This window comes from Podarcis liolepis (assembly GCF_965112155.1).
Source record: "Podarcis liolepis genome assembly, chromosome: 17".
NCBI classification, from domain to species: domain Eukaryota; kingdom Metazoa; phylum Chordata; class Lepidosauria; order Squamata; family Lacertidae; genus Podarcis; species Podarcis liolepis.
The window spans coordinates 13,504,465-13,531,838 of NC_139571.1; the positions used below are offsets into that span (position 1 = coordinate 13,504,465).

Sequence of the window (27,374 nt, forward strand, 5' to 3'; positions counted from 1 at the left end):
GTGGCATCCGCCCTGTGGAATGCCCTTCCATCAGATGTCAAGGAAATAAACAACTATCTGACTTTTAGAAGACATCTGAAGGCAGCCCTGCTTAGGGAAGTTTTTAATGCTTTATCGTGTTTTTAATATTCTGTTGGGAGCCGCCCAGAGTGGCTGGGAAAACCCAGCCAGATGGGAGGGGTATAAATAATAATTTATGATTATAATTATCATCATCATCTCCCCCTGGGGTGCATACCTGGTAATGTTTCAATGTGCCATTAATCAAGAGGGAAGACTGCTTCTCCACCCTCTCGGCTATCGCGTGCGCCACAGTGTAGTACGACTGAGACTCTCCTGCGCTGTATTCGTGCATGCTATACTCATCGTCCACATCTTGTTTGGCCGTCCTGCAAAGTGAGAACAGAAAAGGAAGCACTTTATTTAAACTGCACAATTCCTTCAAGATTTTCTAGCTCTTGCACAAGGACACAGAACTAGCCGTGCCCAAATGTTATTGCACTCTTATAATTTTTGTACCACTTTCCCCAAATCATATCTTGCATTTTATTATTTTCCCAGTTGTTACATCTTAACTTTTATATTTGTTTTCTTAACTGGAAGTGTTTATGCAAACCCTGCTAGTGAGTCTACTTCTTTACAATACTTCTGTAAATACAACATAAACGGTTCCCCATTCTTTTTAAAGTCTCTATCGTCCTTGTCTCTTCATTTTCCAGTTAGCTTCGCCACTTCAGCAAAGCTAACTGGAAAATGAACGCAATGACATTTAGGTAAATGATTGCAAAGTTAAGGTAGAATAAAACAGGCAGGAGAAACAAATATTTAAATATCCAGAAGGGGAAGTTGAGGGAAATGAGGGGAGGGAGTTGGGATTTATACATGTTTTTTGCGATAGTGATGACTGCGTGGACTATAAAATTGTAAAATTCAATAAAAATTATTTTAAAAGAAAGAAAGAAGAACTAGCCGTGCCCAAAAGGGTCTGCTTCCCAAATGACTCACTCAATTATCTTCTTAGCGTCTCTTTCTGGAACGTCTTCGCTGTTTGGATCCAGGTGTCTCTTTTCATCTGTTTCTTGCCTACTTGAATCCTCATCATCTTCCTGCAGAAAACAGGCAGCCCAGCTGTCAAACTTGCGCAAAAACTCTGCTGCTACTCGGAACCTTCCAAGTGCAAAGTTCCCACATTTTCACACTCTGGGCTTTTGTTTTACTGAAACCAAAGGCTCCTTCCCAACAGAAAGCCCAGCTAATGTTTGCCCACTGTCACAGGAATAAGGTTTTAGCGTGGTTTTGATAGATATTTTGCTTTACAATTTTGTAAAGTACCGTATTTTTCGCCCTATAGGACGCACTTTTTCCCCTCCAAAAATGAAGGGGAAATCTGGGTGCGTCCTATGGGGCGAATGCAGGCTTTCGCTGAAGCCTGGAGAGCGAGAGGGGTCGGTGCGCACCGACCCCTCTCGCTCTCCAGGCTTCAGGAAGCTCTGCGCAAACCTCGGGAGACCGGCTCCGAGGGTTGCGCAGAGCTGCCTGCAGTCCCCGGCTCAGCACAGCTCTGCACGGCCATCGGGAGCGGGGCGCTAAGTCCCGCCCCGCTCCGGATGGCGGCGCAGAGCTGCCTGCAGTCCTGGGATCAGTGCAGCTCTGCGCGGCCACCGGGAGCCGGGGGCGAAGCCCCGCCCCGCTCCGGATGGCGGCGCAGAGCTGCCTGCAGTTCCGGGATCAGCGCAGCTCTGCGTGGCCACCGGGAGCGGGGAGCGAAGTCCCACCCCGCTCCGGATGGCGGCGCAGAGCTGCCTGCAGTCCCGGGATCAGCGCAGCTCTGCGTGGCCATCGGGAGCGGGGCGCTAAGTCCCGCCCCGCTCCGGATGGCGGCGCAGAGCTGCCTGCAGTCCTGGGATCAGCGCAGCTCTGCGCGGCCACCGGGAGCCGGGGGCGAAGCCCCGCCCCGCTCCGGATGGCGGCGCAGAGCTGCCTGCAGTTCCGGGATCAGCGCACTTCTCCCCATCGCCAGCCCCACAAGCTGGGGGGGAGGCAGAGCGTGCCTTCCCACTGTTCCCCGACCTGGTTCTTCCAGCCCCGCACCTGGGGGGAAAATATATTTTTTTTCTTTATTTCCCCCCAAAAAACCTAGGTGCGTCCTATGGGCCGGAGCGTCCTATGGGGCGCAAAATACGGTATTTCCAGATTTACCATCTTCATTGCTTTTCCCCTCCTCACTCTTTCTGCCTTTACAATACCTGAACTCGGTTTCACAGTTCCACCTCATGGTGCGTCACATGAAATTTAGAATTCTGTGATAGCAGGATGGCCATCATTTAAGAAGAAGTGAAGCTTTAAATGTCACTGGGCCTTCTTACATGAACCGCTGCTTAGTATTTTTAAAATCAGAAATTATTCAGAATACTTTGTTCCACAAGGCAATGTTTTCCACTGTTTAAAAAAAAAGGCAGCTCTCAGCGTGTTCAGATACTAAGGACTGTTCATCTGATTTCTGCCTTTTTACTGTGCCTTCCCTGGGTGTGCAAGTATTTAATCGGTAAGCAATTAAGCTGCACGGCAGTTATCATGGCTCAGTTTTGACCATAGCAGTTATGTGGCCAAGGCGAAAGGCTGCCTCAGAGCATCCTGATGCAAATACAGTGGTACCTTGGGTCCCAAACGCTGAAAACCCAGAAGTAGGTGTTCCGGTTTTCAAACGTTTTTCGGAAGCCAAATGTCCAATGCACCTATCGGCGATTGTTTCCGGGCGCCTGCACCAATCAGAAGCTGCGCCTCAGTTTTTGAACATTTCGGAAGTCGAACGGACTTCTGGGACAGATTAAGCTTGGCGCTTTAGATTTTGCTATTTATTTTGTATTTTTGTTTTTGAGACTTTTGCAGTTCATTGGTTTTTGTGACTGTGAGGAACCCAGTTCAGCTACTGACTGACCGACTGTGTGACTGAGGAAATGGATAAAAGCCCTCCATCCAAACAATGACTATCATCAGTGCAGGCAAGAATAAAATAGCAATTTTCATTTTTTATCATCTACAATACTGTCTTATTTATTTTATAGTACAGTGCCTTGATTATTGCTTTCGTTTTATGGATCAATGGTCTCGTTAGATAGAAAAAAAATCATGTTTAATTGCCGTTTTAGGGGTTGTTTTTAAAAGTCTTGAACTAATCCACTTTGCATTACTTTCTATGGGAAAGTGCGCCTTGGTTTTGGAATGGACTTCTGGAATGGACTAAGTTTGACAACCAAGTTACCATTGTACAGTGGTACCCCGCAAGACGAACGCCTCGCAAGACGGAAAACCCGCTAGACGAAAGGGTTTTCCGTTTTGGAGGCGCTTCGCAAAACGAATTTCCCTATGGGCTTGCTTCGCAAGACGACAGCCCATAGGGAAATCTCAGGGACAGCGGGGAAGCGCAGCGCGTCTTCCCCACTGTCCTCGGACCTCCTCCGAAGCCGGGCGGTGGGGCGGGAACACCTTCTGAAGGCGGGCGGGAGGCGAAAGTCTTTGCTCCCCCCTGCCTGCCTGTCCCGGAGGGCTTTTGAAGGCAGGGGGGGGAGCAAAGACTTTCGCCCCCCGCCCGCCTTCAGAAGAGGTCCAGGACCTCTTCTGAAGGCTGGCGGGGGGCAAAAGTCTTTGTCCCCCCTGCCTGCCTTCCCAGGGGCTTTTAAATCGCCCTGGACAGCGGAGAAGTCCTCCGCTGTCCCGGGGTTTTTTAAAATGCTGGGGGTGGGAAGAAAAGCCCTTGTCCCCCCCCCCCCAGCCTTCAGAAGAGGTCCGGGGACAGACTGTCCCCGGACCTGGTCTGAAGGCGGTTTCCCTAGGAACGCATTAATTGATTTTCAATGCATTCCTATGGGAAACCGTGCATCGCAAGACGAAAAACTCGCAAGACGAAGAGACTTGCGGAACGAATTAATTTCGTCTTGCGAGGCACCACTGTATTTCCAAAGCTGGGTGGCTGGACCTCTGCTCCTGGAATCAGCAGGAACCAGGTGGGGGCCCCTTAGGTGAGCTCTGGATGCTAAGCCAAAGAAGGAAGAGGCAACCTTGGCAGAACAAGCCCTATTTATTTAAGAGGCTCCCTTTTACTTTTTCTTACCCAAAAGTGCCGCATTCTAAAGGCTAGAGAGAAATCAAAGCATATTCAGTTTTTCCTGCTGTTCTTCAACTGCGCACATTTTCCAAGTCTCTACTTACAATGCTTTTAAACACCATTTTGCATATTACTGAATCCCCGCTTGATTGCTAAAGTGGCAAAATATACCAACAGCTGCATTTCAGATTTCTCTCTCCCCACTCTCTGGTGCATTACTGTATTTTAATGAGGGACTGATTAAAAAGATAACACTTTCCTGAGAAATAGAAGTTGTCTTGTATGCAGGTAACGTTGATGCAAGCAGACAGGATACTATAACTATGCCAAGGACTAACAACCTATATCTGCTTTCTTGGAGAGCAATCTCAAGAAAAACAAAGCCCACTGTTTATAGCGATTCACGGTCACTGGAAATCAAAACGAAATCTGCATTCCTTCATGGCCTAAAGACGTATATCATCTAATCTATCTTCTCTGTTAATTAATTGGATTGTAGCATTGCAATTTCCCTCCCATCATATTGAAGCTTCTTGTTTAGACAAGGAAAGCCACACAAATAGCTCATTACCAGTTAACAGCGCAAGCCGCGAGAGGAGGGTCTAAAAAGCACTGAAATCTATTCTAAGGAGGCTACTTTCTCCTTATTTATCTGGCAGTGTTAGCAATAATTATTTTAATGGTCAGAGTGAGCTTCCTATATGCTTTATCTGACTCTCTGGTCCCTAGAATGGAAATTACATTAAATCAGGCATGTCCAAAGTCTGTTTTGGGGGCCTAATCCGGCCCGCCGGTCGATTTAATCTGGCCCCCATGGCAGTATATGTCCTGGGGTAAAATCCTAGAAAAAGCTGAACAACTTCAATCCTAAAAAAAAAGCTTTGGTCAGCCCTCACACATGTTCACTTCATCAAATCTGGCCTTCTTTGAAAAAAATTTGGGCACCCCTGCATTAAATAATATTTTGGATAAATACATGTATCAAGAGGAAGCAGTCACTTACATCTTCCTCAAACTCAGAACCACTTTCTTCGCTGTCTGACCTGGGTGCAACTTCATATCTGCGGGGAAGAAACAGGCAGAGGAGTAAATAATAAATGTGTGTATCAGAAAGCTTTGGAAACAAACAGAATACAGATCTGAAAATATTTCAAAGGCAGAGGATATACTATGATTTTGATGCAAGCCGCTTCGGGGCAAGTTTTTGCCCAGAAAGGCAGCACGAAATCAATCAAGGTTATGCAGTGCAGTGCAATGCGGTACAATTAAAGGCAAGGCAAGGTGGGTTTGTGGGGTACGCAGAATTACTTACCCAGGGTTCATTTCTAACCAAGCATCCAACTGACTTGCTTTAGGAGCCTCGGGTCCAAGGAGAACTTTGCCTGTTTCAGTGTGAGTTACCTTGACTGGGAGATCACTCATCTGACTGCTCTCATCAATGGGCTGGAATTGAAGGACAAACGTCAAGTTTAAGGCGTGGAAGGAAGCTTCTCTCTTTGGAAGAGGAACGGCAAACTTAGTCACGGCAAGTCCAAAGTTGCAAGCTACGTGGCCGTCACTTGCACAGAAATCCAAGCCAACTAGGTGCTCCAATCCTGTGCCAGATTAAAAAAGGTAAAGGGACCCCTGACCGGGTGGCGCTGTTGGTTAAACCACAGAGCCTAGGACTTGCTGATCAGAAGGTTGGAGGTTCGAATCCCGCAACGGGGTGAGCTCCCGTTGCTTGGTCCCTGCTCCCGCCAACCTAGCAGTTCAAAAGCACGTCAAAGTGCAAGTAGATAAATAGGTAACGCTCCGGCGGGAAGGAAAAAAGCGTTTCTGTGCGCTGCTCTGGTTTGCCAGAAGCGGCTTAGTCATGCTGGCCACATGACCCGAAAGCTGTACGCCAGCTCCCTCGGCCAATAAAGCGAGATGAGCGCCGCAACCCCAGAGTCAGATTTACGTATAAGCCAGTGTTTCCCAACCTTTTTTGGGCAAAGGCACACTTGTTTCATGAAAAAAATCTCGAGGCACACCACCATTACAGCCCCGTGACGTCAGCGTGCAGCGTCACGCCGGGAGGGACATGAATTGCTAGCAAATTACATAATCACCTCCTTGAGGGCTGGCTCATCTTCTCCGAAGGCAGAACCCCATTAATTAACAGCACAGACTCACACCATAGCCAAGACGAGGGGGGAAAACCTCAGTCATGCACAGTCATGCACATGTGGGGGCTAAATGAGGACGAAGACCGGGCAGAGAGCAGGGTTCAAATCACCCCACCTGGCCAGGACAATCCCTGGGTGCTCCCTTGGGCCACTCGCCTGACCCACCTCGCAGGGCTGTTGTTGCGAGGATAACACGGGGAGAACCACGCGCGCCCCCGGGAGCTCCTTGGAGGAGAAAGCGGGCGATGAATGCAATGCACGAAATATATGAGAGGCGACCAGGTTTTGCAGGTGAGGGGCCCCCGCCAGCCTCCGCTTCCAACACCCGGCGCAACGATGCCGAAGTTTCCCCCCGGGCTCGGCTCGGGGAGCAGCGCTGCTCCCCCCGGCTCCCCTTCGCCCTCCCGGCTCTCTCTGCCGCCCACTGGGGACCCCCCTCACCTACCAAGTCCGGAGCGCCGGTGGAAGTTGCATGCATGCATGCATGCAGGGCGCTGCGTTGCCATTGCATTGCACTGCACTCCATGCAACGCCTGCACGCATGCATTGCCTTGCACGCCCGCCAAGGGGTCTCCCCGCGGTCCGATGCGTCCCCTCCGGCGCGGATGCAGCATTGCAAAAATAACCCCCCCCCCCGACGCAGCCCTACCTGGGGGGCAGCCTCCGCCGCTCCGCCTCCGCGGGGATCCCCGGGCTCCATCCTGCCGCCCGATCTCCGCGGGGGCGCAGGCAGGCTGCGCGGGGTCTGTGCGGAAGAGCCCCTGCCCGCCCGACCGCCGCCGCCGCGCTCATTCCATGGCCGGGAGAAGAGCGCTTCAAACAAAACGCCCGGCCCGCCAGGCCACACTGGGAAACGTAGTTCGGCACCCCGCGCAGGCGCGGAGCCCAAGGGCGAGGGGACGGAGGGGGAGAGGCCGGGTGCAGGGATGGAGGGACGGGTGGGCGAGCGAGTGAGTGAGTGGCAGCCACCAAGCCTTGGCCGAGAGCCAGGAAGGGCCTCCCCGGAGGAGGAGGAGGAGGGAGGCGCAGAGCGGGAGGGAGGGAGGGAACCCCAGGGGTCATCTAGTGACGGCGCCCCAATCGGAAATTTGACTTTAAAAAAAAAAAATCTTTCGAATTTTTTAATTTTTCCCGCGGCACACCAGGCAACATCTCGCGGCACACTAGTGTGCCGCGGAACAGTGGTTGGGAAACACTGGTATAAGCTAAACAAGCTTTAGCTTAGGGCCCCACTCTCTTGGGGGGCCCTCCAAAAAAATAAAGGAAAAAAAGACTGGATGTACATTTCCAAAATATAAGATAAAAAACAAATAAAATGAAACCTACATACAGCAACTGTGTTTTGTGTTGTGTAGGCTCCTATGATGTAAGTCATGGGCCCCGCTGGCTAGCCTGCTCCCTCAAATATCACTGGTTTGCTCCTTTCTATATATAGGGTGCCTACATTCTGCATGGACTGGTTGCAGGGCAACATGGGCAAATGGCTTGAGATACCTATGAGGTCCATAAATTACCATTATAGCATATATTCAACACAAAAATCAGTGACCATTTGTTGTTGACAAAGGACAGCTGGACATAGAAACGGCGCCAGTACCTTCAGGAGCTGAGGGCCTCATCAAACCTAAATCCGGCCCTGGTCCCATCAGAGTCATATACAGTTGTACCTTAGTTTTCAAACAGCTTAGTTCTCGGACTTTTTGTCTCCTGAATGCCACAAACCCGGAAGTTAGTGCTCTGGTTTGCGAACTATTTTTGGAAGCCAAACATCCGACGGGGCTTCCGATTGGCTGCAGGAGCTTCCTGCAGCCAATCGGAAGCTGCGCTTTCGTTTCCGAACGTTTTGGAAGTCAAACGGACTTCCAGGACGGATTCCGTTCGACTTCCAAGGTACAACTGTAGTTGGAAGAGACTTTGGGCGCAGTTCTCCTTACCCAAAGCCTGGCTCTTCCACCCAACCCCCACAATTTGGGTTACGACGAGACTGAAGCTGAGAGCAAATAGGCAGCCACAGAGCGCATCGTTCTGCAATGCTAAGCCACACCGGCCAAGTTCACGTCACATTAATTCAATTTTTAAAACTGTTTAGTGCGAACAGTGTACTGGAGTATGTTGCTCAAAAAATATAGCAATGATCTTCGTCCACTTCTGCCACAGCACGAATAAAACAAGCTAGTATCTTGCTCGTTTTGTTTCCTCCGAAGCGTGATCGGAATAAACCTTGGTTGCAACTCATGGCTTATTGGGAGGAAACAAACTACAAGTCTCTGGCTTGTTACGTCTGCAGCACAGCGGTTGGAAGGAGAGGACCGCCACAAAAACTGTGTCTGAGCTGTGTTCCCCACAACACGCTCCTCTTTCCCATTAAACCATGCTTTGTTTGAAACGAGGTATGGTTTAATGCGATGTGCAAACAAGAACACAGAAAGAAATTTATTTTACCCACCCAAAAAACCACCTACAAAGTTTACTCTCAGTGCAAATTATTACTTGACTTCAAATATGCGTGACAGTTAGCATCGAACCAAACTATTCACATGCAGATTATGAATATAAGCACCATTAAAGACATTAGAGGAAATATGGTGTGAAGCCACAAGAATTCATCAGCTTCTCCAAATGGATCATTTTAATTTCTGCTCCCTTCTTACTATTTATAAAGAAAATTATTATAAATATGATGGATTTTAAGGCTCTAATCTTACAGATCAGTGGGACTTCCTCCGAGTAGATATTATATGATTGCACTGTCAGTATTATTCTTTCTTAATGATAGGATACGAAGTATTAGATTAGAAATCTCATGCCTTATGCCTCCCCTATTTCTTTTACACTAACAAAAAATAATATCTGTCACGTCTCCAGTAAAAGATACTAACAGACACGCAGACGGAAGCTTCCGGAAGTCATTTATAGGGCACTGCAGCATGCTCATTAGTGAGATAGCTCATTAACGGCAAGGGCACTCATTAAAAACTTCAATTAGAAGTGTTGGGCAGTGTCTTCCATTAAACCAATTTGCTACACATCTTTCTGCATGCCAGAAAACACAGCAAACTTCAAAACCACTGATGCCTGTTTGCTTGATTAGCTAGGGTACTTAAGGGGGTATAAGCTAAAATAAATTCCCATAACGAAACAAAAATATCGTACAACTGACTCCAGAGTGCATTGTTTAAGCAATGCCAACCACATGGAAGTTAATATGAAACATGTTTCCCAGCTATAGAATGGCGCCTTCAAATTACTTAATTGCAAAATGTGAAATATTTTATTTCTTACTAGTTCTATGTGAGATGGTAGTCTGACATGGAAACCAGTCGTTTACAATCAACGTGTTGCTGTGGCAAATTATGGAGATAATTTCACGCAGCAGGAGATAATTTTAATTCATCACCAGCCTCTGTATCATTTATGTTCTAATTCTTTATGTTCAAGCCATTTTCCATGGGACCAGTGGTGCTGGAGGGATACAATTTAAATGGCACACAGGCAAATGAATAGCCTGGCACGCTGGCGAGTGAGTTGGCTGGCAGGCCAGGAAAGCCACGCTCTGAATTTCCTCCTCACTTAACATCAAAAGCCGGTGGGCAAACCCTCAAAAGCGAGGGGTTTTTTATTAAACTTTTGTGGGCTTATGGCCAAGGCAGATTTAAAAACATAAATAGATCCTGAGAACAGAACTCTGATTGGAGAGCATCCTTGCAGATGATAGGGAGGCGGTGGTTTGCACGCTTCCCCCCCCCCCACAGCAACCCCCCAAATAAAAGTTTGGGGAGATCTTTTGGAACAGCATAAGAATCACACCCACCCACCCATTTCTGTCAGCAGGAGTTTCCTTTCGATCAAAGGGCAACTTGGAATCCAAGCCACAAGAGGTCCGGAAAGTGGCAACACAAGAACAGGGCCTTTTCTGTAGTGGCCCCCCCACTTGTGAAATTGCTCTCCCCAGGGAGGTCCGGCTGGTACCTTCATTGTACACCTTCAGGCGCCAGGCGATAATGTTCCTCTTTAACCAGGCCTTGGGCTGACTGACATCCAATGCCCCTTTATAATGGGGGTTGGGGGGGCTCATGCTTTTGTTTTTATTATGCATTTTGTGTTTTATATTGTGGTTTTATCCTGAGAACCACCCTAAGACCTGCTGGTATAAGGCGGTATACAAATTTTAATTAATTAATACTACTGGTAATAAAAATAATAATAAATAACCTGTAAAAGTCACCTTGCTGCTCGTTTAAAAGCCTTAAATCCTTGTTTATTTGCAAAGTTGTTGTAGGTCAAACTGACGTGGTTTTCATGGGCAAACCATACTAAGTGAAGGAGCCCCACCTCTGTGTCTTGGCCCTGCTCTCTGAAGTCCCTTGGCACATTGGGTGAGCAACTGCGGCATTTTGCTTATCACGAACGGAGGGCAATGTATTGAAACGCCTTCTGGACTCCTTACCTCTCCATCAGGGCCAAGTCCAGATCCCATGCCTTCTGTACTGTCCTCTGCTTTCTGAAATCAAAGCACACCGGGCAAGAAGTTACGTTTCAGCTAAGAAAACCGGGATACGGTTGCAGGCCACACTCCGCGAAAATGGGCCAAAATAATATTGCATGCATTTCACTGTTCCACGGGGAGTGCGGAAAGCTTCAGGGAAAAGGGGTGCCTCATAAATCCCGAACTTCCAATTGAATTATTGCGAAAATCTGTAGCCTTCAAACTGAAAATCTGTAGCCTTCAAACTTCTCAAGCAGAAGGGGATGGTCTCTCTGACTCACCTTAGGAATGGAAACAAAGCCATTTTTAAAGAGATGGGCTCTTCTTAAATGCCAGGTATAAAATAAGATGCAAAGGGAAGCAGCTCTCGTTTCCCCTCCTTTCCCACTTTTGCTTCCTCTCGCTCTGCTTAGCGACAAGTAATTATATAATCCATTACCGAAAAGCAGTTTAAATTTATTGTTTGTAAAGACAGTAGATCAGAATCAGGCAACAACAAAAAGCGCGTCCCGTGGGGAAACGATGAACATTTTTTCCCGCTCTTTCACTGACACACACGTACAGTGGTACCTCGGGTTACATACGCTTCAGGTTAAATACGCTTCAGGTTACAGACTCCGCTAACCCAGAAATAGTACTTCGGGTTAAGAACTTTGCTTCAGGATAAGAACCGGCGGTGCGGCAACAGCTGGAGGCCCCATTAGCTAAAGTGGTGCTTCAGGTTAAGAACAGTTTCAGGTTAAGAACAGACCTCTGGAACGAATTAAGTACTTAACCCGAGGTACCACTGTACAGTGAGAACTGCAAGTTAAGGCAGAACTTCACATAAAAAAAGGTATTTTGCCTTTCTATGTAAGGCAAGGGGCTGAGTCTCTTTCGCCCTCGAGCTGAGCAAATCAAAAGGGACCCAGAACACATAAGGCAAAATGATGTTAAATACAGGACACGGAAACCTCTGCGGGGAGCTGAGAAGTCCAGGTTTGTGATACGAAAAGGGCCACCTTCTCCCAAATAAAAGAACCCCAAAATGGCCAGACGTGAGGATGCTCTTTCGAACGGCATGCTCAAAACTAGGACACTTGTGAAATGAGCCATAGCCAGACTCCCAACAAAGAGGGAGACTATAAACGGAAGGGCACCAGATATTTCATTTCCATTTAAATGTCTTTTCTCCAAGATCAGAAACACACACAAAAATTCAACACATTGTATTCGCCTGGCTCAAGGTTGAATGCTGTTAAGAAGGATCGTTCAAAAACAGTGTGAAATATCACTCTGAAGACTAAGAATATGGTCTCTCAATGGAACCGAGAAATCATGATTCATGTATTCCCCATCTCAAGACTTAACCCTCAGTTTGGTACTAGTCTGAGAAGTCTGCTTGGCAGCACGTGGCCTCACGGATCCCTCCTCCTACAACCTTCTAACCCCAACTCAAAGTGCTCACCCCACCTTAGAAAATAATAATAAAATATTTACTTATTTATACATACATACATACATACATACATACATACCCAGCCACTCTGGGCAGCTATCAACAAAATATTAAAATACAGTAATGCATAAAACATTAAAAGCTTCCCTAAACAGGGCTGTCTTCATTTGTCTTCTAAAAGTCTGGTACCTTGGGTTATGTACTTAATTCGTTCCGGAGGTCCACTCTTAACCTGAAACTGTTCTTAACCTGAAGCACCACTTTAGCTAATGGGGCCTCCTGCTGCTGCCGTGCCGCCAGAGCACGATTTCTGTTCTCATCCTGAAGCAAAGTTCTTAACCCGAGGTACTATTTCTGGGTTAGCGGGGTCTGTAACCTGAAGCGTATGTAACCCAAGGTACCACTGTAGTTGTTTATTTTCTCGACATCTGCTGGGAGGGTGTTCCACAGGGCAGGCGCCGCCACCGAGAAGGCCCTCTGCCTGGTTCCCTGTAACTTGGCTTCTCCTAGTGAGGGAACCGCCAGAAGGCCCTCGGCGCTGGACCTCAGTGTCCAGGTTGGACAATGGGGGTGGAGACGCTCCTTCAGGTCTACTGGGCCGAAGCTATTTAGGGCTTTCAAGGTCAGCACCAACACTTTGAACTGTGCTCAAAGTGGGAGCCAATGTAGGTCTTTCAAGAGCGGTGTTATATGGTCTCGGCGGCCGCTCCCAGTCACCAGTCTAGCTGCCACATTCTGGATTAATTGCAGTTCCGTTGCCTTCAGCTGGGCCATCACTTACAGCTGCTCCACTACCGGTTGGGTCAGGGGAGGCTGAGGCGGCCCCTGGGTCTAGTAACCCACCGACGTCTCCTGAGCTGCAGAGACAAAGGTCTGAGAGAAGGAGAGACCTGAGTACTCGCAGGAGGAGTGCTCGCCATTGGGCAAAACAGGGAGGTGAGTCGCCGGGGGATCAGGACCGGCCGTTACCCCGACAAAGATAAAAGGCTGTCGGACCTCGCCCCAGGTTGCGGGAGCAACAATGCTGTATGCTAGATCCTGCCTGAGATCCTGTCCCTGTCCTTGCCTGGTTTCCTGCCTTGGCCCTGTCGGACTGACTCCTGGACCTGGACCGCGTTACTCGGGTTTAATAATAATAATAATAATAATAATAATAATAATAATAATAATAATTATTATTATTATTATTATTATTATTATTATTATTATTATAACCCGGCCATCTGGCTGGGCTTCCCCAGCCACTCTGGGCAGCTTCCAACAAAATATTAAAATCCCGGAATACATCAAACATGGTAGTTGTTGTTCTCTTTGACATCTGTTGGGAGGGTCCTGGATCGTGTTTCTCAGGTCACCCCCGAGGCCAGCACAACTGATGGATAAGACAAGCGCCAAATGGTAGCGATAGGAGGGAACTGGCAAGGCATGTGTACATTTGGGGAACGACCAATTTTTTCCGTGTACAGTGGTGCCCCGCAAGACGAATGCCTCGCAAGACGAAAAACCCGCTAGACGAAAGGGTTTTCCGTTTTTCGATGCGCTTCGCAAGACGAATTTCCCTATGGGCTTGCTTCGCAAGACGAAAACGTCTTGCGAGTCTTACGATTTTTTCCACTTCCCCCCTTTTTCTAAGCCGCTAATAGCCTTTTAGCCGCTAAGCCTTTAATAGCCGCTAAACCGCTAATAGCGCTAATCCGCTAATAGGGTTGCTTCGCAAGATGAAAAAATTGCTAGACGAAGAGACTCGCGGAACGGATTATTTTCGTCTTGCGAGGCACCACTGTATTAGACAAGGTTTCTTGACTCAAAAATTATGTCAAAAAACTGGGGGGGGGGGGTTGGGGTACACGGGCAGTGGCATGGGGGAGGGGAGCTGCGCACGTCCAGCCAGCTGGTTGGGGGGCGTGCAATCCCCCCCCATGCTTCTGAGGAAGGTGCATGCTCTAGGGAGCGTTTCCGCAGCAGAGTGGGGAAACTGTGCACCCTCCAGCCAGCTGGTTGGCGGGCCCTCGCTCTAGGGAGCATTTCCCACCCACAGTGGCGGGGGGGGGGGGAGCAGCTGCCCCCTTTGCCAACCCCCAGCAATGTCTTCGTCGTGCAAGGCAGACGTTACGTGTCTGAGTCTTTTTTACGATCTGAGAAGCACTTTCGCAAAGAGGGCTGCTTTCCTCTGCTGTGGGAGAAAGGAAAGGACAGAGGGAGATATTGAAAACTCTGTTAGTACTAGTACCTAATACCTAAGGCTTTTTAATGTATGGGACAACAGCCGCTTGGATGCTACTAGCTCAGAGGTGGAAAGAAGCCCCTACCAGAGAGGAATGGCAAGTTAAACTGATGGACTATGCTGAAATGGCAAAGCTGGATGGAAAACACAGGAACCGAGAGGACAAAAACTTTTAAAAAGAATGGGGAAAATATATAACTTATTTAGGAGACCACTGTAAGCAGATGGAAACATGAGCAGGATTTGAAGCTCACTTGTAATGTAATAGGGAAGTTTTTAAATGTTTGACGCTGTATTGTCTTTTTAATATTCAGCTGGAAGCTGCCCAGAGTAGCTGGGGAAATCCAGCCAGATGGGTGGGGTATAAAATAAATAATAAATTATTATTATTATTATTATTATTATTATTATTATTCTCTGGACAATGTGGATTGATATAAAATATGAAATAATATGGAGTTGTAGATGTTGACAATAGGACCCATGGAGGGGAAGTCTTGAGATTCAGAGAAATCTCTATATATGGATACACATTTGGAATATTACGAATTCATATTTGAAAAATCAAATAAAAACGATTACAAAATGAAAAGAAAACTCTGTTAGTGGCAGCTGAAAGAGGTACTTGCCTTCTTTCTCTTCCTCCTCTTCTTCTTCTCCTTGGCCGCCTGCGCTTGCTTGTGCTCCCAAACCAGATTCGTCAGGTTGGCCACATATTCGTCTGTTTGCTGCAGCAGGTAAGCCAGGCGCCGGTCCTTCTTCTGGTCAATGAGCTTGCGGTAGCCTTCCTCATCTTCAGCCTGGCAGCGCAAGGAAAGGCAAATTAAGGGACTCTGTCACCAACCAGCTGCTCACGGCAGACCCAAAGAAAGTGGGGACGCTTTCTGTGCAGGATCCGGGCGCAGGGGTCAAGTTCCAACACTTCCAAAGCTCCAGGGGTCATTTCAGGGCTGGGGAGAGAGCTATTTGCCAACTGCACCTTATCAGTACCGCTACGTACCGCTTCCCAAATGATGTTGACTCAAAACCTCCAATATGTTAAAGCACCCAAAAAAAAGCGCCTCTATTTTGTTCGCCATTTTAAAAAATAGAGTCCTACGGTAGGGCTGCCATACACCCAGGATGCCTCCGTCGAAAATGATGTCCAGGTGGAATTGCCAAAGATTGGCTAAAATGTCCGGGGAAACCTGGGTATATGGCAGCCCATATCGGAAATGTTGATGTTTTGGAGAATTTTTTGTTAATTATTATTGGTTTTTTTGAGATTCTGCAGAAAAATCTAGACACCTTTTGCACCCAGATGTTTTCCATTGTGAGTTGAAGTCCTGATTTCTAGATACTGAAAGCACCGGCTGCAATAGTAGGGGGACCTATACCCTATTATTCCTTAAACAGTAATTAAATATCAGGGGAAACTTTGGAGAAATATTAAAGCAGGCTTTCACAACCTCGGCCCTGCAGATGTTTTGAGACTACAATTCCCATCATCCCTGATCACTGGTCCTGCTAGCTAGGGATCATGGGAGTTGTAGGCCAAAAACATCTGGAGGGCCAAGGCTGAGAAAGCCTGCATTACAGTGATGCATTAAAATCCAAGATGAACTGAGGTCAATACCCAAGAGAACAAAATGGAGTTACATTTGCTGAATGTAATAGCTCAACAACTTCCCCTTTCCTGACTTTGTGGATTACAGGGAACTACGTTGGAAAATGTGGTCTCAGTCCCACCAAATTTAAACACTCTTATGTCCCATTTGTTTTAGCAGAAAAATACATTCTTAAACGCCTCCCTCTGAAATCAGTACGATTCAGAGGACGCTTAACTTTTGATGAAATCTTGCCTCTTGCCTTTGACATGGAAATCATTCTCAAGGTGGGGCTGCCACAGGAAATAATGGAAAGGTCATGTGTCACTGCTGTTTATATATAACCGAAGGGTTAGAAAAAAATGATATGGTCTTGATGCCGTGAATGCTAACAAGTGTTTGGAAGAAATCACTGTGCTGCGGTAGAAGCTTCTACAGAGAAAGTATAGTTCCTTGAAAATTAACCACCATATAAAAGAACATCTGGTGTTGCTCAGAAGGTATAAGTAATGGGGTCAACCTATAAATGGGGGCAGGGCAATTAAAATATTGGAAACCACAAGGTAAGGTGAAAGTGGTTTGGTTCATTATATTAAAGGGAGTCCATAAATATCATAACCGCCCCATTAAGACGCACATAAAAGACAACAAAAGGTTTACAAATGGATATGGCTCCCTTATTTTCACCTTGGGTTGGCTTACGGCTCTTGAGAGACAATGGAGTACGCCTCCGAGGGTGAAGTCAAATCGCTGCATTAGGAGCACTTAAGTGACCTCCCTGGGGTACAAGCCTGGGCAGCATGTCTGGGGGTCCTGGGCTGCCCCCTCTCAGCTGATGGGGTCCAAAGGAAAGCAGAACAAGATGTTGGGTACCAGCTTGGCTGAAGGAGTTGCTGGAAGGAGGTGGACAAGGCACCATCCAAACATCTTGGGGACTCCACTATGGATTTGGGTAAGAGGGTTTACTCCTTCTCTTCTCCTGAAGATGTCCCGCAAGGCAGTAGAAGTTTAGGACCAGAGTTTTCCTTCTCCTGGATGGCCTCCCTTCCCAGGTGGATAAGACCCTTCCCTCTACAGCTGGGTTTCCCAAACTTGGGTCTCCAGATGTTTTTGGCCTACAACTCCCATCATCCTTAAGCTAGCAGGACCAGTGGACAGGGATGATGGGAACTTTAGTCCAAGAACAGGAAGAGACCCACGTTTGGGAAGCCCTACAGCAACGGCCTCCTTGAGCCAACACCGGCCTCACCATCAGCCTCCGCATTCGCTCTTTCTCAATCCTCTCCGTTTCCTTCTTCTGCTCACGCTCCGTGTTGGCGTGCCACGTGGCCACGGCTTTGGAAAGCTTCTGGATTTTCCCAGCCACGGACCGGTGGTACTCTTTGAAGTCCTTAGCGTGCTGCAAGATGCTGTTGAGATACTCCTGCAAAAAAGAAAAAAGGGGGGAAATCAACCGGGGGGGCTGACCCACAAGCAACGGTCGCAGATTCCAAGCGCACCCTGCATCAAGGATCTAAATGTATCTCCTCCGGCTGATATAGTGCTATGAATCACAGCTGGGAAGATGAGGTTGCGGCCCCTCCTTCATCCTTGAGATGGGAAGGTAACTGCAGAGTCGCCCTTAAACTAAGCCAGGAGGGATACGCTTGGGTCTTCCACTCCTGATCAATCCAGCAGCCAGGCTCCTACCAGTTTTGACCATTTCTATGAGTTTGGGCTTGAATATGGGCAATGCTTTCCTGTCCAACTGTCAATAAACAAAGTAAATTATGCCTTTGCCAATAATAATAATAATAATAATAATAATAATAATAATAATAATAATAATAATAATATTTATTATTTATACCCCACCCATCTGCCTGGGTTGGATCAGCCACTCTGGGCAGCTCCCAATAGAATAAGGTGGATGCTCAGGTTGCGAACGTGATCCGTGCGGGATGCACGTTCGCAGCCCAGAGTTCACAACCCGCGTCTGCGCACGCGCGGGTTGCGATTCAGCACTTCTGTGCATGTGCAAAGCACGATCTAGCGCTTCTGCGCATGAACGACCGCCGAAACCCGGAAGTAACTCGTTCCAGTACTTGGGGGTTTTGGCGGTCCGCAACCCGAAAATACGCAACCTGAAGCGTCTGTAACCTGAGGTATGACTGTACTAAAAACACGACAATACATATTTAAAACCTCTCTAAACAGGGCTGCCTTCAGATGCCTTCTAAAAGTCATATATTTCCTTATTTCCTTGACATCTGCTGGGGGGGGCGTTCCACAGGGCAGGTGCCACCACCAAGAAGGCCCTCTGCCTGGTTCCCTGTAACCTCGCTTCTTACAGGGAGGGAGCTGCCAGAAGGCCCTCGGAGCTGGACCTCAGTGTCTGGGTTGGACAATGTGGGTGGCAACGCTCCTTCAGGTCTACTGGGCTGAGGCCGTTTAGGGCTTTAAAGGTCAGCACCAACACTTTGAATTGTGCTTGGAAACGTACAGTAAGTGTCTGTTGTTGTTGTGAACGCCCGTTGGTCTTATTTTGCATGCATTCAGGCCTTAAATGAACTGTCACAAACTGTACTTTTTGTATGTCATGGCAATCTGAACCCTTGTTTACAACTGCTTTTCCTGCATGTGTGTATCATTCTAGACATGCATGCCCACTTTTCTCTCTCTGGGCCGATCTGGGGGGGTTCTCCCGACCCCACAGGGCCCATGGCAGGCTAGGGGGGAGAGCACCGCATTGGGAACCCTTGCGCTGGCTCCCACAAGTGGACGGACATGATGGTTCTCCAATGTGCCATCAGCCTCTGGGTTGTTTTTGCTGCTGTTACCTCTCTGGAAACAGCCAGGCTGGCACGTCATCCTGAAGTGGCGCATATTTAAACCACTAACTGAGTGCTTCCTTGCATCCAGTCTTTTGCTGCTGAATAATGGAGCTAAAAACAAAGTAAGCGAGGCTATTTAGAGCCCTAAATATGTCATTAGAAAGCATGTTGTTTAATAATGTGTGTGGAGTGTGCTGTGATTTTCATCCTGTGGACTAGGGAGAAAGGTTTAATCTTCCCTCCCCAGCCAAGATGCAAATAAAAGTCACTTCTGCACTGCCAATGGCCTTAGAAAGAAGCTTCTGTAATGCCAGAGAGAGCATTAACATCTTGGGGGCTGGGGGGGGAGCCCACCATGTCTAATTAAAAAACCAACAACCCGACATGCTCTCTAATGCAATATTGAGCATCACGTGCTATTTGGCTCAGAGGCATAATCTCTGGGGGTTCCTAGTGGTTCTGCAGGAAGACATCAAACGTCAATAAAAATGGAACGTATCTAAAAAAGCAGGAGAGGAAATCTGCATGTTGCAAGTCCTATTAATGAGAGCAAGCGGGCAGCGGTCTCCTCCTAAACCACTAGGTCCTCCGCAGATCAACTGTAGGCCGATCCCCTTTGGAACAAATTGCAGATCTGTGGTCATGCTTGCTACATATCTGGCATGCGGCAGGTTCCAGGTCCAATTCCTGGCACCCCCTGTTTTGAAAAAGGACCAGGTAGCAATTGATTCAAAAGGCTTAAAGCCTGAGAGCGATTCCTAGGCAGACAGAAAGTCTGTGTCAGCTTCTTTCTGTCCCCATGTGTTTTGGGGGAAAGTCTCGGGTTCAGTCCTGGACGTCTGCATCTAGGGCTGAGCGAAGGAACCATTCAACCCACTGTGCTTAATTAATTGATTAAATAATAAATAATAATAATAATAATAATAATAATTACTATTAATTATTATTATTTATACCCCGCCCATCTGTCTGGGTTTCCCCAGCCACTCTAGGCGGTTTCCAACAAAATATTAAAATACAATACAGTGGTATCTCAGGTTAAGTACTTAATTCGTTCCGGAGGTCCATTCTTAACCTGAAACTGTTCTTAACCTGAAGCACCACTTTAGCTAATGGGGCCTCCTCTTGCCGCTGCGCCGCCGGAGCCCGATTTCTGTTCTCATCCTGAAGCAAAGTTCTTAACTTGAAGCACTATTTCTGTACTTGATTGGCCAGGGAATTCCCCAGATGTCAATCCCATGGAGAATTTGTAGGCTGTATGCAAGTCGCCTCCGTGCTGTAGACTGTACGACTATGGAGAAGCTCATTTAGGCGCTGATTCAAGTGTGGTACAGGGATCCGAAAATCAACAGGGACTGTTCGAAACTAGTAGACTCCATGCCCAACCGTGTTCAAACGCTGCTTAAAAATAGCGGAGGCCATATCTGTTACTAGCGTACATATACATGAGTTTTGTACATGTATACGTGAGTTTTGTACAATAAAGCAGTTGGTCCCTTACCTTTCCTGCCCTGATCTGGCCACAGTGATCCATGTGATGGTCACCTCCAGGCTTGACTACTGTAATTCGCTCTACGCGGGGCTGCCCTTGAAGCTGTCCCAGAAACTCCAGCAGGTGCAGAATGCTGCAGCAAGGCTCCTCATGGGGTCTCTGCTTTTCCAGCTGCACTGGCTCCCGGTGGAGTACAGGGTCAGATTTAAGGTGCTGGTTTTGACCTTTAAAGCCCTTCACAGCCTAGGACCCCGTACCTACGGGACCGACTCTCCCGGTATGCCCCACAGAGGACCTTAAGGTCCATAAATAGCAACACCCTAGAGGTCCTGGGCCCTAAAGAAGTTAGATTAGCTTCAACCAGAGCCAGGGCCTTTTCAACACTGGCTCCAGCCTGGTGGAAAGCTCTGTCTCATGAGACCAGGGCCCTGTAGGATCTGATTTCTTTCCGCAGCGCCTATAAGACAGATTTGTTCCGTCTGGCCTTTGGCTTGAAGCCAATTTAATTCCCTCCCCCTCTTTCTTTTTCCTTCCCCTCCTGTGATGAGGCTGCATTTTAATATTTTAATGTTTCAATATTTTAATGTTGTATTTTAACCTTGCTTTTAAGTTGTATTCATTCAGTTTGTTTTTATTATTGCTTGTTAGCCGCCCTGTGCCCAGACTTGGCTGGGGAGGGCAGGGTATAAATAAAAATTATTATTATTATTATTAAACTACATTGCTTGTTTCAGTTAATTTGCACAAGGGTGTACGTAGCAAGACAAGCAGCTGACTGCATTACAGCTCCAAACCCCGACCCTTGGCTGCGCTGCTGATGGGAGTTGGAGTCCAGTGATATTTGGAGGGAGCGCTGGCGGCTATTCCTGCAACAGACGAGCAGAACCGTCTTGGAGCATGCAGATACCTGGTGCTTCTGCCTCCGTTTCCGCTCCTGTTCAATCTTCTGCTGCTTCTCCAGCTTCTCCGTCATCCGCGCCTCCCGCAAGGTCTGCCGCTTGCTGCGCTTGTAGGCCTTCGAGTTCAGAGCCGTCTCCAGGGTCGTGTCGCGGCGCATGCAAGCCACCACCTCTTGCCTGAGCTGGGAGCCAGAAGGACAGACCTTAGCAGCAAATCATCACCAGCAAAACTCATTTTTTTAAAGAACTGTCTCCTTCCCTTCCCTTTTTTTATTTTAAATTTTTATTCATACTTTTCAGATTCACACATCTCACTGATTTCACCACCATTCTGACATTTCAAAACTTAACTTTCTTCCCCCTCTTTCTGCGGTTCCTTGAATTTGTTTTTAATATCCTCTGCATATCCGAATTAGCTTAATTTGCTCATTTATTCATCTTCTTTAAATATACACTCTTATGAAACCGCAGGTTATTACAATAATCCTGCCAATGTTTTTATCTGTTTACAGTTTATCCATAAATATTCAATAAACCTTTTCCATTCTTTTATAAAAAGTTTGTTATCTTGATTTCTTATTCTTCGGGTAAATTTTGCCATTTCTGCATATTTCCTTTCGCCTATAAGCTTTTTTTGGTAGTACGTCTAAATCTGGCTGGATTCCTCAAATGCCAGACCCCTGTTTTCTTGGTCAAGCTCACCAATATAGTTAGAATCTGAGAAATTGTCAGACTAGTAATTAATTTTAAAAAGGAATCATTCACTCTGCTCTGGGATTTATATACAAGATAGCAACGCACTCCGAAAACACTTTGCTTTCAAAGACTTTACATATGACTTTTATTCTCACTTTTTCGTTATTGCACTGCTATGCTGTTGTCGTCATGCTGTTCTGCAAGAAGGAAAAGTCAACTGAAATGATTCTTATAAAGAAGAGTTAGCATCTAGAATCTAGCAGGATGTCGGCAGAGCACAGCAGGCAGAAGATTGATTTTGGAAGCTGAATTTCTAGGTTCAAATCTCTTTTCAGCTATCGCTCCTTCGATGATATAAAGATGGAAAAGTCACTCATCCAAAGACTAGCCTGGTTGGGGCTGGGTGGGCGTCAGATAGCAATTAAGATTAGGGATCTTGAGTGCTACAGAAAGCACAATAACAACTTGATGGTGGTTAATTATTACTGATAACAATGCACACGGGGCAAATTAAACTGAATTCCCTTGTACTCACAGGGAGGCTACTGGCATGATCTCCTCATTGACACCCCCTCCGCACCCCCAGTGCTGCTCCAGACTATTATTACAATTAATTTATCCATCACCTTCTCTAACATAACTATCTTATTGAAAGTCTTTTGACAAGTTAAACACTAACATTCAAACTCATTAGTAGGAAAACGCAACAACACTATAGAAAAGAAAAAGAGGAAAAAAGAATAGAAAAACAGTAACTATAAAGACATTTGTGCTGTACATATCTTCTCATCAGGGACGCGGGTGGCGCTGTGGGTTAAACCACAGAGCCTAGGGTTTGCCGATCAGAAGGTCGGCGGTTTGAATCCCTGCAACGGGGTGAGCTCCCGTTGCTTGGTCCCTGCTCCTGCCAACCTAGCAGTTCGAAAGCACATCAAAGTGCAAGTAGACAAATAGGTACCGCTCCGGCAGGAAGGCAAACGGCATTTCCATGCGCTGCTCTGGTTCGCCAGAAGCGGCTTAGTCACGCTGACCACATGACCCGGAACCTGTACACCGGCTCCCTCGGCCAACAATGCGAGATGAGCGCTGCAACCCCAGAGCCATCCGTGACTGGACCTAACAGTCAGGGGTCCCTTTACCTATCTTCTCATTTATCCACACACAGAAAGGCCCTCTGCCCTCACCAGGGTGCCCCCAGTTTCCCCCCTGATAAATTCTTCCCACCCTCCTTTTCTTGCAGGCACCTCCCACCGCCAACTGTCCCCTTCCTGAAAGCGTCCTCTTCAATGCATCCTAAAGGAATCTTAAAGTTCTCAGTCCCCTTCCCAACCGGAAGTCAGTATTCCGGTTTGCAAACTTTTTTCAGAAGCCGAACGTGCTCCGTTTTGAGTGTTACGCTTCCGACTTGAGCACCACACTTCCGTTTTGACTGTTACGCTGAGGTCTGTCTGTTTTTGCTTTTTATTTTGCATTTTTGCGACTGTGTGGAACCCAGTTCAGCTACTGATCGATTGTGTGACTGCAGTACATTGTTTATCACTTTCATTTTATGGATCAATGGTCTCGTTAGAGAGTGAAATTCATGTTAAATTGCTATTTTAGGGGCTGTCTTTAAAAGTCTGGAACAGATTAATCCATTTTGCATTGGGAAAGCGTGCCTTGGTTTTGGAACGGACTTCCGGAACAGATAAAAGTTTGAGAACTAAGGTACCACTGTATTTGTCAACTACAGTGGTACCACGGAAGTTGAATGGAATCCGTTCCGGAAGTCCGTTTGACTTCCAAAACATTCGGAAACTGAGGTGCGGCTTCCGATTGGCTGCAGGAACATGTTGGACATTTGGGTTCCAAAGAACGTTCACAAAGCGGAACACTCACTTCCGGTTCTGCAGTGTTCCGGAGCCAAAATGTTTGAGGCGCAAGGCGTTTGGGATCGAAGGTACGACTGTACAACCAAAAAATGCTTCCTTTCAGGGAAATTTGTTACCTGGCGCTGGAAATTCAGCAGTCTGAGTGCCTTCAGCTCTACCGTGGCTTTAGTTCGCAGGTCTGGGGGCAAAGAGCCAGGCAAGTTTTCCAATTCCTGAATTCTGTGAGCGATCCGTGCCTGAAGTCTAAACAGGGAAGGACACAGGACAGGGGATTAGAAAAGAGATTAATTTGCCCATTGCAGGTGCATTTGACATTCTCTTGACCTTGCTAGAGCTGCGATCCCATCCTCCGTTACATGCGAATAAATCCAACCGCATCTCACAGGACTTTACTCTCTGCAAACACGCGTAGGATTGGGGCTACACTGTTGTTACCGCTAATGAAATGCAAGTACGTACACTCTTGAAAGACGCAGCACTTTCAAGCGCTGTTATTTATATCTAAAATAATTAGACTACGAATCACTGGAGAATTACCCATTTATCTGAAAAGCCTTTGAACTGCACATTATGTGTCTGTTAAGCTTAAGGTAAGCAATGAACAGAGAAAATCCTCTGAAATTTTACAAAAGGCCAAGAGTTCCCTCTCACTGTTGAGGAAGACATTTGAGGCATAAGCAGGGCTCAAAACGAGAGAGAAAAGGTTTTAGATTCCAGCCAACCTGGGCTCCATTTCAAAGCAGCCTCAATTTCACCCACGGAAAAATTTTGCAATGGTTTTTAGGTCCACCTGGATAGAAGGGGGGTGGGTAGCATCCCACAGTGTGGACACACAAATACACACCCTTTTCTTATTTATTTATTTTTGTCAGAAGAATGTCAGCTGCCAATCATGACGATTCACCGGCATGCCATTCAAATACCAATGAATTCACCCCCTTGTGTGCCGCTCCTTGCGCATCGTTAAATCTTTTTATCGCAGCGCAAAGAGGGAAGAATTAATGCTAATGGTGTTAATAGAGGAGTTGGCAGCCCTGGGATGAAAAGTTGTTAACTAAGCGCAACGTTAAGAGCGGTGTCAGTCTGGCACCAGACGGGGAGCTGAAAGAGGCAGCGCTTCCAAGAGCCAAGTGGGTCCTAACGTTACAGAGGACCCTCCTGCTTTCAGGCCAGGGAACAGAGCCAAGCGTCAGCAGAAGCCAGAAGGGTCTGGGGAGGGAAGCAGGACGGGCCCCAGAAATTCTGGACAAATGGGAACCCCGGCAAACTGATCAGCAGCATTTGGGCAGGAGGGGAATTTGATCCAGGGAAGAATGCCACCATGACTTTGTCCCCTTTATCTTAATAAGGACCGGCCGCCTTACCTTGGCAGGTAAAATGAAGAAAGCAACACCTGAAAATCAACTGAAACCCACGCGTCTATCTACGGGTAGAGACCAGTAGCACCAAATTGTAGATGCTGCCATTAATTTATCGCAAACTTATTCTTGGCTTTGCTTAAAACTGAACTAAGAGTCTCATAACTGAACGATAGATAGTTAGATAGATAGATAGATAGATAGATAGATAGATAGATAGATAGATAGACGCAACAGCCAAATGGCTTTCACATAAATTAAAAGGAAAAAATATTTTTGGGCTGTTTTTTAAAATATAAATTCCTACTAGGAATGCCCTGCATAAGGAATTGTAATTAACACTCTACCTTTAAAGGCTTTGTGGCAGCCACATATTCTACAATCAATGCATCAAATGCCGAAATAATGCTTCCTGCCTAATCCTTGGAACAGATTAAAAAGGCTGCCCTAGCATTCGGAGGGAAACAGTGAAGGCTCTTAAGTCGTTCAGTCATAAGGAAGGGCCAAAGACGGAAGCAGTTTCTTGAAGCTGCCATTTGCAAAACGCTCAGGGGATTTAATCTAACCCTGCCCAAAATATGTTAAATTAATCTCCACATTGAAGTTATTTGTCTTCATCCATGAAGAAAGCGAATTTCGAACTGGGGCCGGAGAGGGCAGCAAAAGGGCAGCAGCCCCCGGAACCGAGGGAGCACAGTCACAAGCGTCGGCCTGAAGGACGGTGAGGTTTTTTTGGGAACGGGGGCCATGCGGCAAGACTGAGGCCTCTGGGGGCGCAAAGAGCTTTCTGGCAGGGATACTTTCGTCAGATGATAAAAGGAATCCATCCGACATAATCCACTGTGCTCATAATTTCAGGACAATAGCGGGTGCAATTTTTTTCATGAGCTCTGAGAAGGAAAGAAGCTTTGCACATAGTGGAGTGACATTAAATTGCACTGCGCATTATTAGTTTTACAAGACTTATTCATTAAGATTAAAGCAGCACTTAATTTTTTCTTCTAAGTGTTCAAGAGAGCTTTGTAAAAATTACGGCATGAATTTATTGCGCTGGCCCAGTTTCAAACAGCAAAATAAGCTGAGCTGTTCTCGACATAAATGTAAAGGTTTTGTAGAGATTTTTCAAAAGATAAGAGTTTCACTAGTCTTTGTTGGTCAAAGGAGGGTATAATCACGTTTTGGAGCAATCTCTTCTTATGCAGAATGAATTCAAGAGAGAAGTCAAGTATAGCCATACTATGACGAATATCAGCAAAACTCTTTACAGGATGGGCTGAAACTTTTCAGAGACAGTTTTAAGGGCAGAAGGCAGAAGGCACCATCAATGGCACTTCTCTGACCCTTCTTCTTCGTCCGCAGATCTCAGGATGCTTCACAATTTAAAGCATTAGCACAAAACATTCTCCAGCCAGTTAGCTTCTGCCTTCGCTCAGAGCATGCAGGTTTCTCTTAAGTAGTAGTAGTATGAAATAATAATAATAATAATAATAATAATAATAATAATAATAATAATAATAATTTATTTATACCCCGCCCTCCCCAGCCAAGACTGGCCTCAGGGCGGCTAACAACCAATAATAAAAACAAGTTGATTAATATACAATTTAAAAGATTAAGATACAACATTAAAACATTAGGGTGCAATCTCTTCATAGGAAATTTAATTTCCTTAGGGCCTGGGACTTCTAGGGTGTTGCTATATATGGACCTTAAGGTCCTCCGTGGGGCATACCAGGAGAGGGGGTCCCGTAGGTACGAGGGTCCTAGGCCGTGATGTAGCCTCCGAGAAGGTGTCGATGTGAGAACCCCAATTCTTAACAGAGATTGAGGAAATCCCAAATAATACTGGGAGCCAAGGAAACTGTGTTGCAGCAGCATAATCCTGGGTATGACCAGGTTTGGCGTGGCTGCCATGTCGCGCCAGTCAGCTGGTCTGCGGGGCACCCAAAGACTCTTCTGGTGCCCCACTGACAATTTGCTTTGTGATCTTGCAAAGAAAAAGTACCCAGAGATATTGTCGAGGTGACCAGAGCCTAGATTTAAGGTGCCGTTTGGCTCCCAGATTTTACATCTCGGTTTCTGAGGCTACTTCTGGTCGGGTTGGCAGCACAGACGAGGATTGACAGATGGCCTCCCTTTATCTCCTCACACGTAGTTTTGGCTTTTTATCTGTCTTGGACTGGAGGAAAGGAGAGCTGCCCCAAGCCAGCAGAACGCAAGACACAGCTGGAAGGGGAGCTTGGTTTGGTTTGGTGA

General features: G+C 46.8%; 1 protein-coding gene across 13 annotated transcripts in view; it reads right to left on the reverse strand.

Annotated features, from left to right (window-relative positions):
• The window catches only part of SMARCA2 (SWI/SNF related BAF chromatin remodeling complex subunit ATPase 2), a 124,714-nt gene that overhangs the window by 66,521 nt on the left and 30,819 nt on the right, over positions 1-27,374 (reverse strand). For 8 of the 13 annotated variants that reach the window (XM_083483281.1, XM_083483286.1, XM_083483287.1 and 5 more), the window contains 9 exons: positions 23,877-24,003; positions 21,202-21,375; positions 17,239-17,412; positions 15,033-15,203; positions 10,703-10,756; positions 5,418-5,548; positions 5,109-5,166; positions 1,006-1,106; positions 239-389 (listed from right to left, as the gene is read on the reverse strand). In XM_083483281.1, coding sequence (XP_083339407.1) covers positions 239-389; positions 1,006-1,106; positions 5,109-5,166; positions 5,418-5,548; positions 10,703-10,756; positions 15,033-15,203; positions 17,239-17,412; positions 21,202-21,375; positions 23,877-24,003 — 1,141 coding nt within the window. Of the gene's footprint in view, positions 1-238; positions 390-1,005; positions 1,107-5,108; positions 5,167-5,417; positions 5,549-10,702; positions 10,757-15,028; positions 15,204-17,238; positions 17,413-21,201; positions 21,376-23,876; positions 24,004-27,374 lie in introns of all 13 variants that reach the window. The other 5 variants (XM_083483285.1, XM_083483274.1, XM_083483282.1 and 2 more) reach the window with 1 other exon arrangement.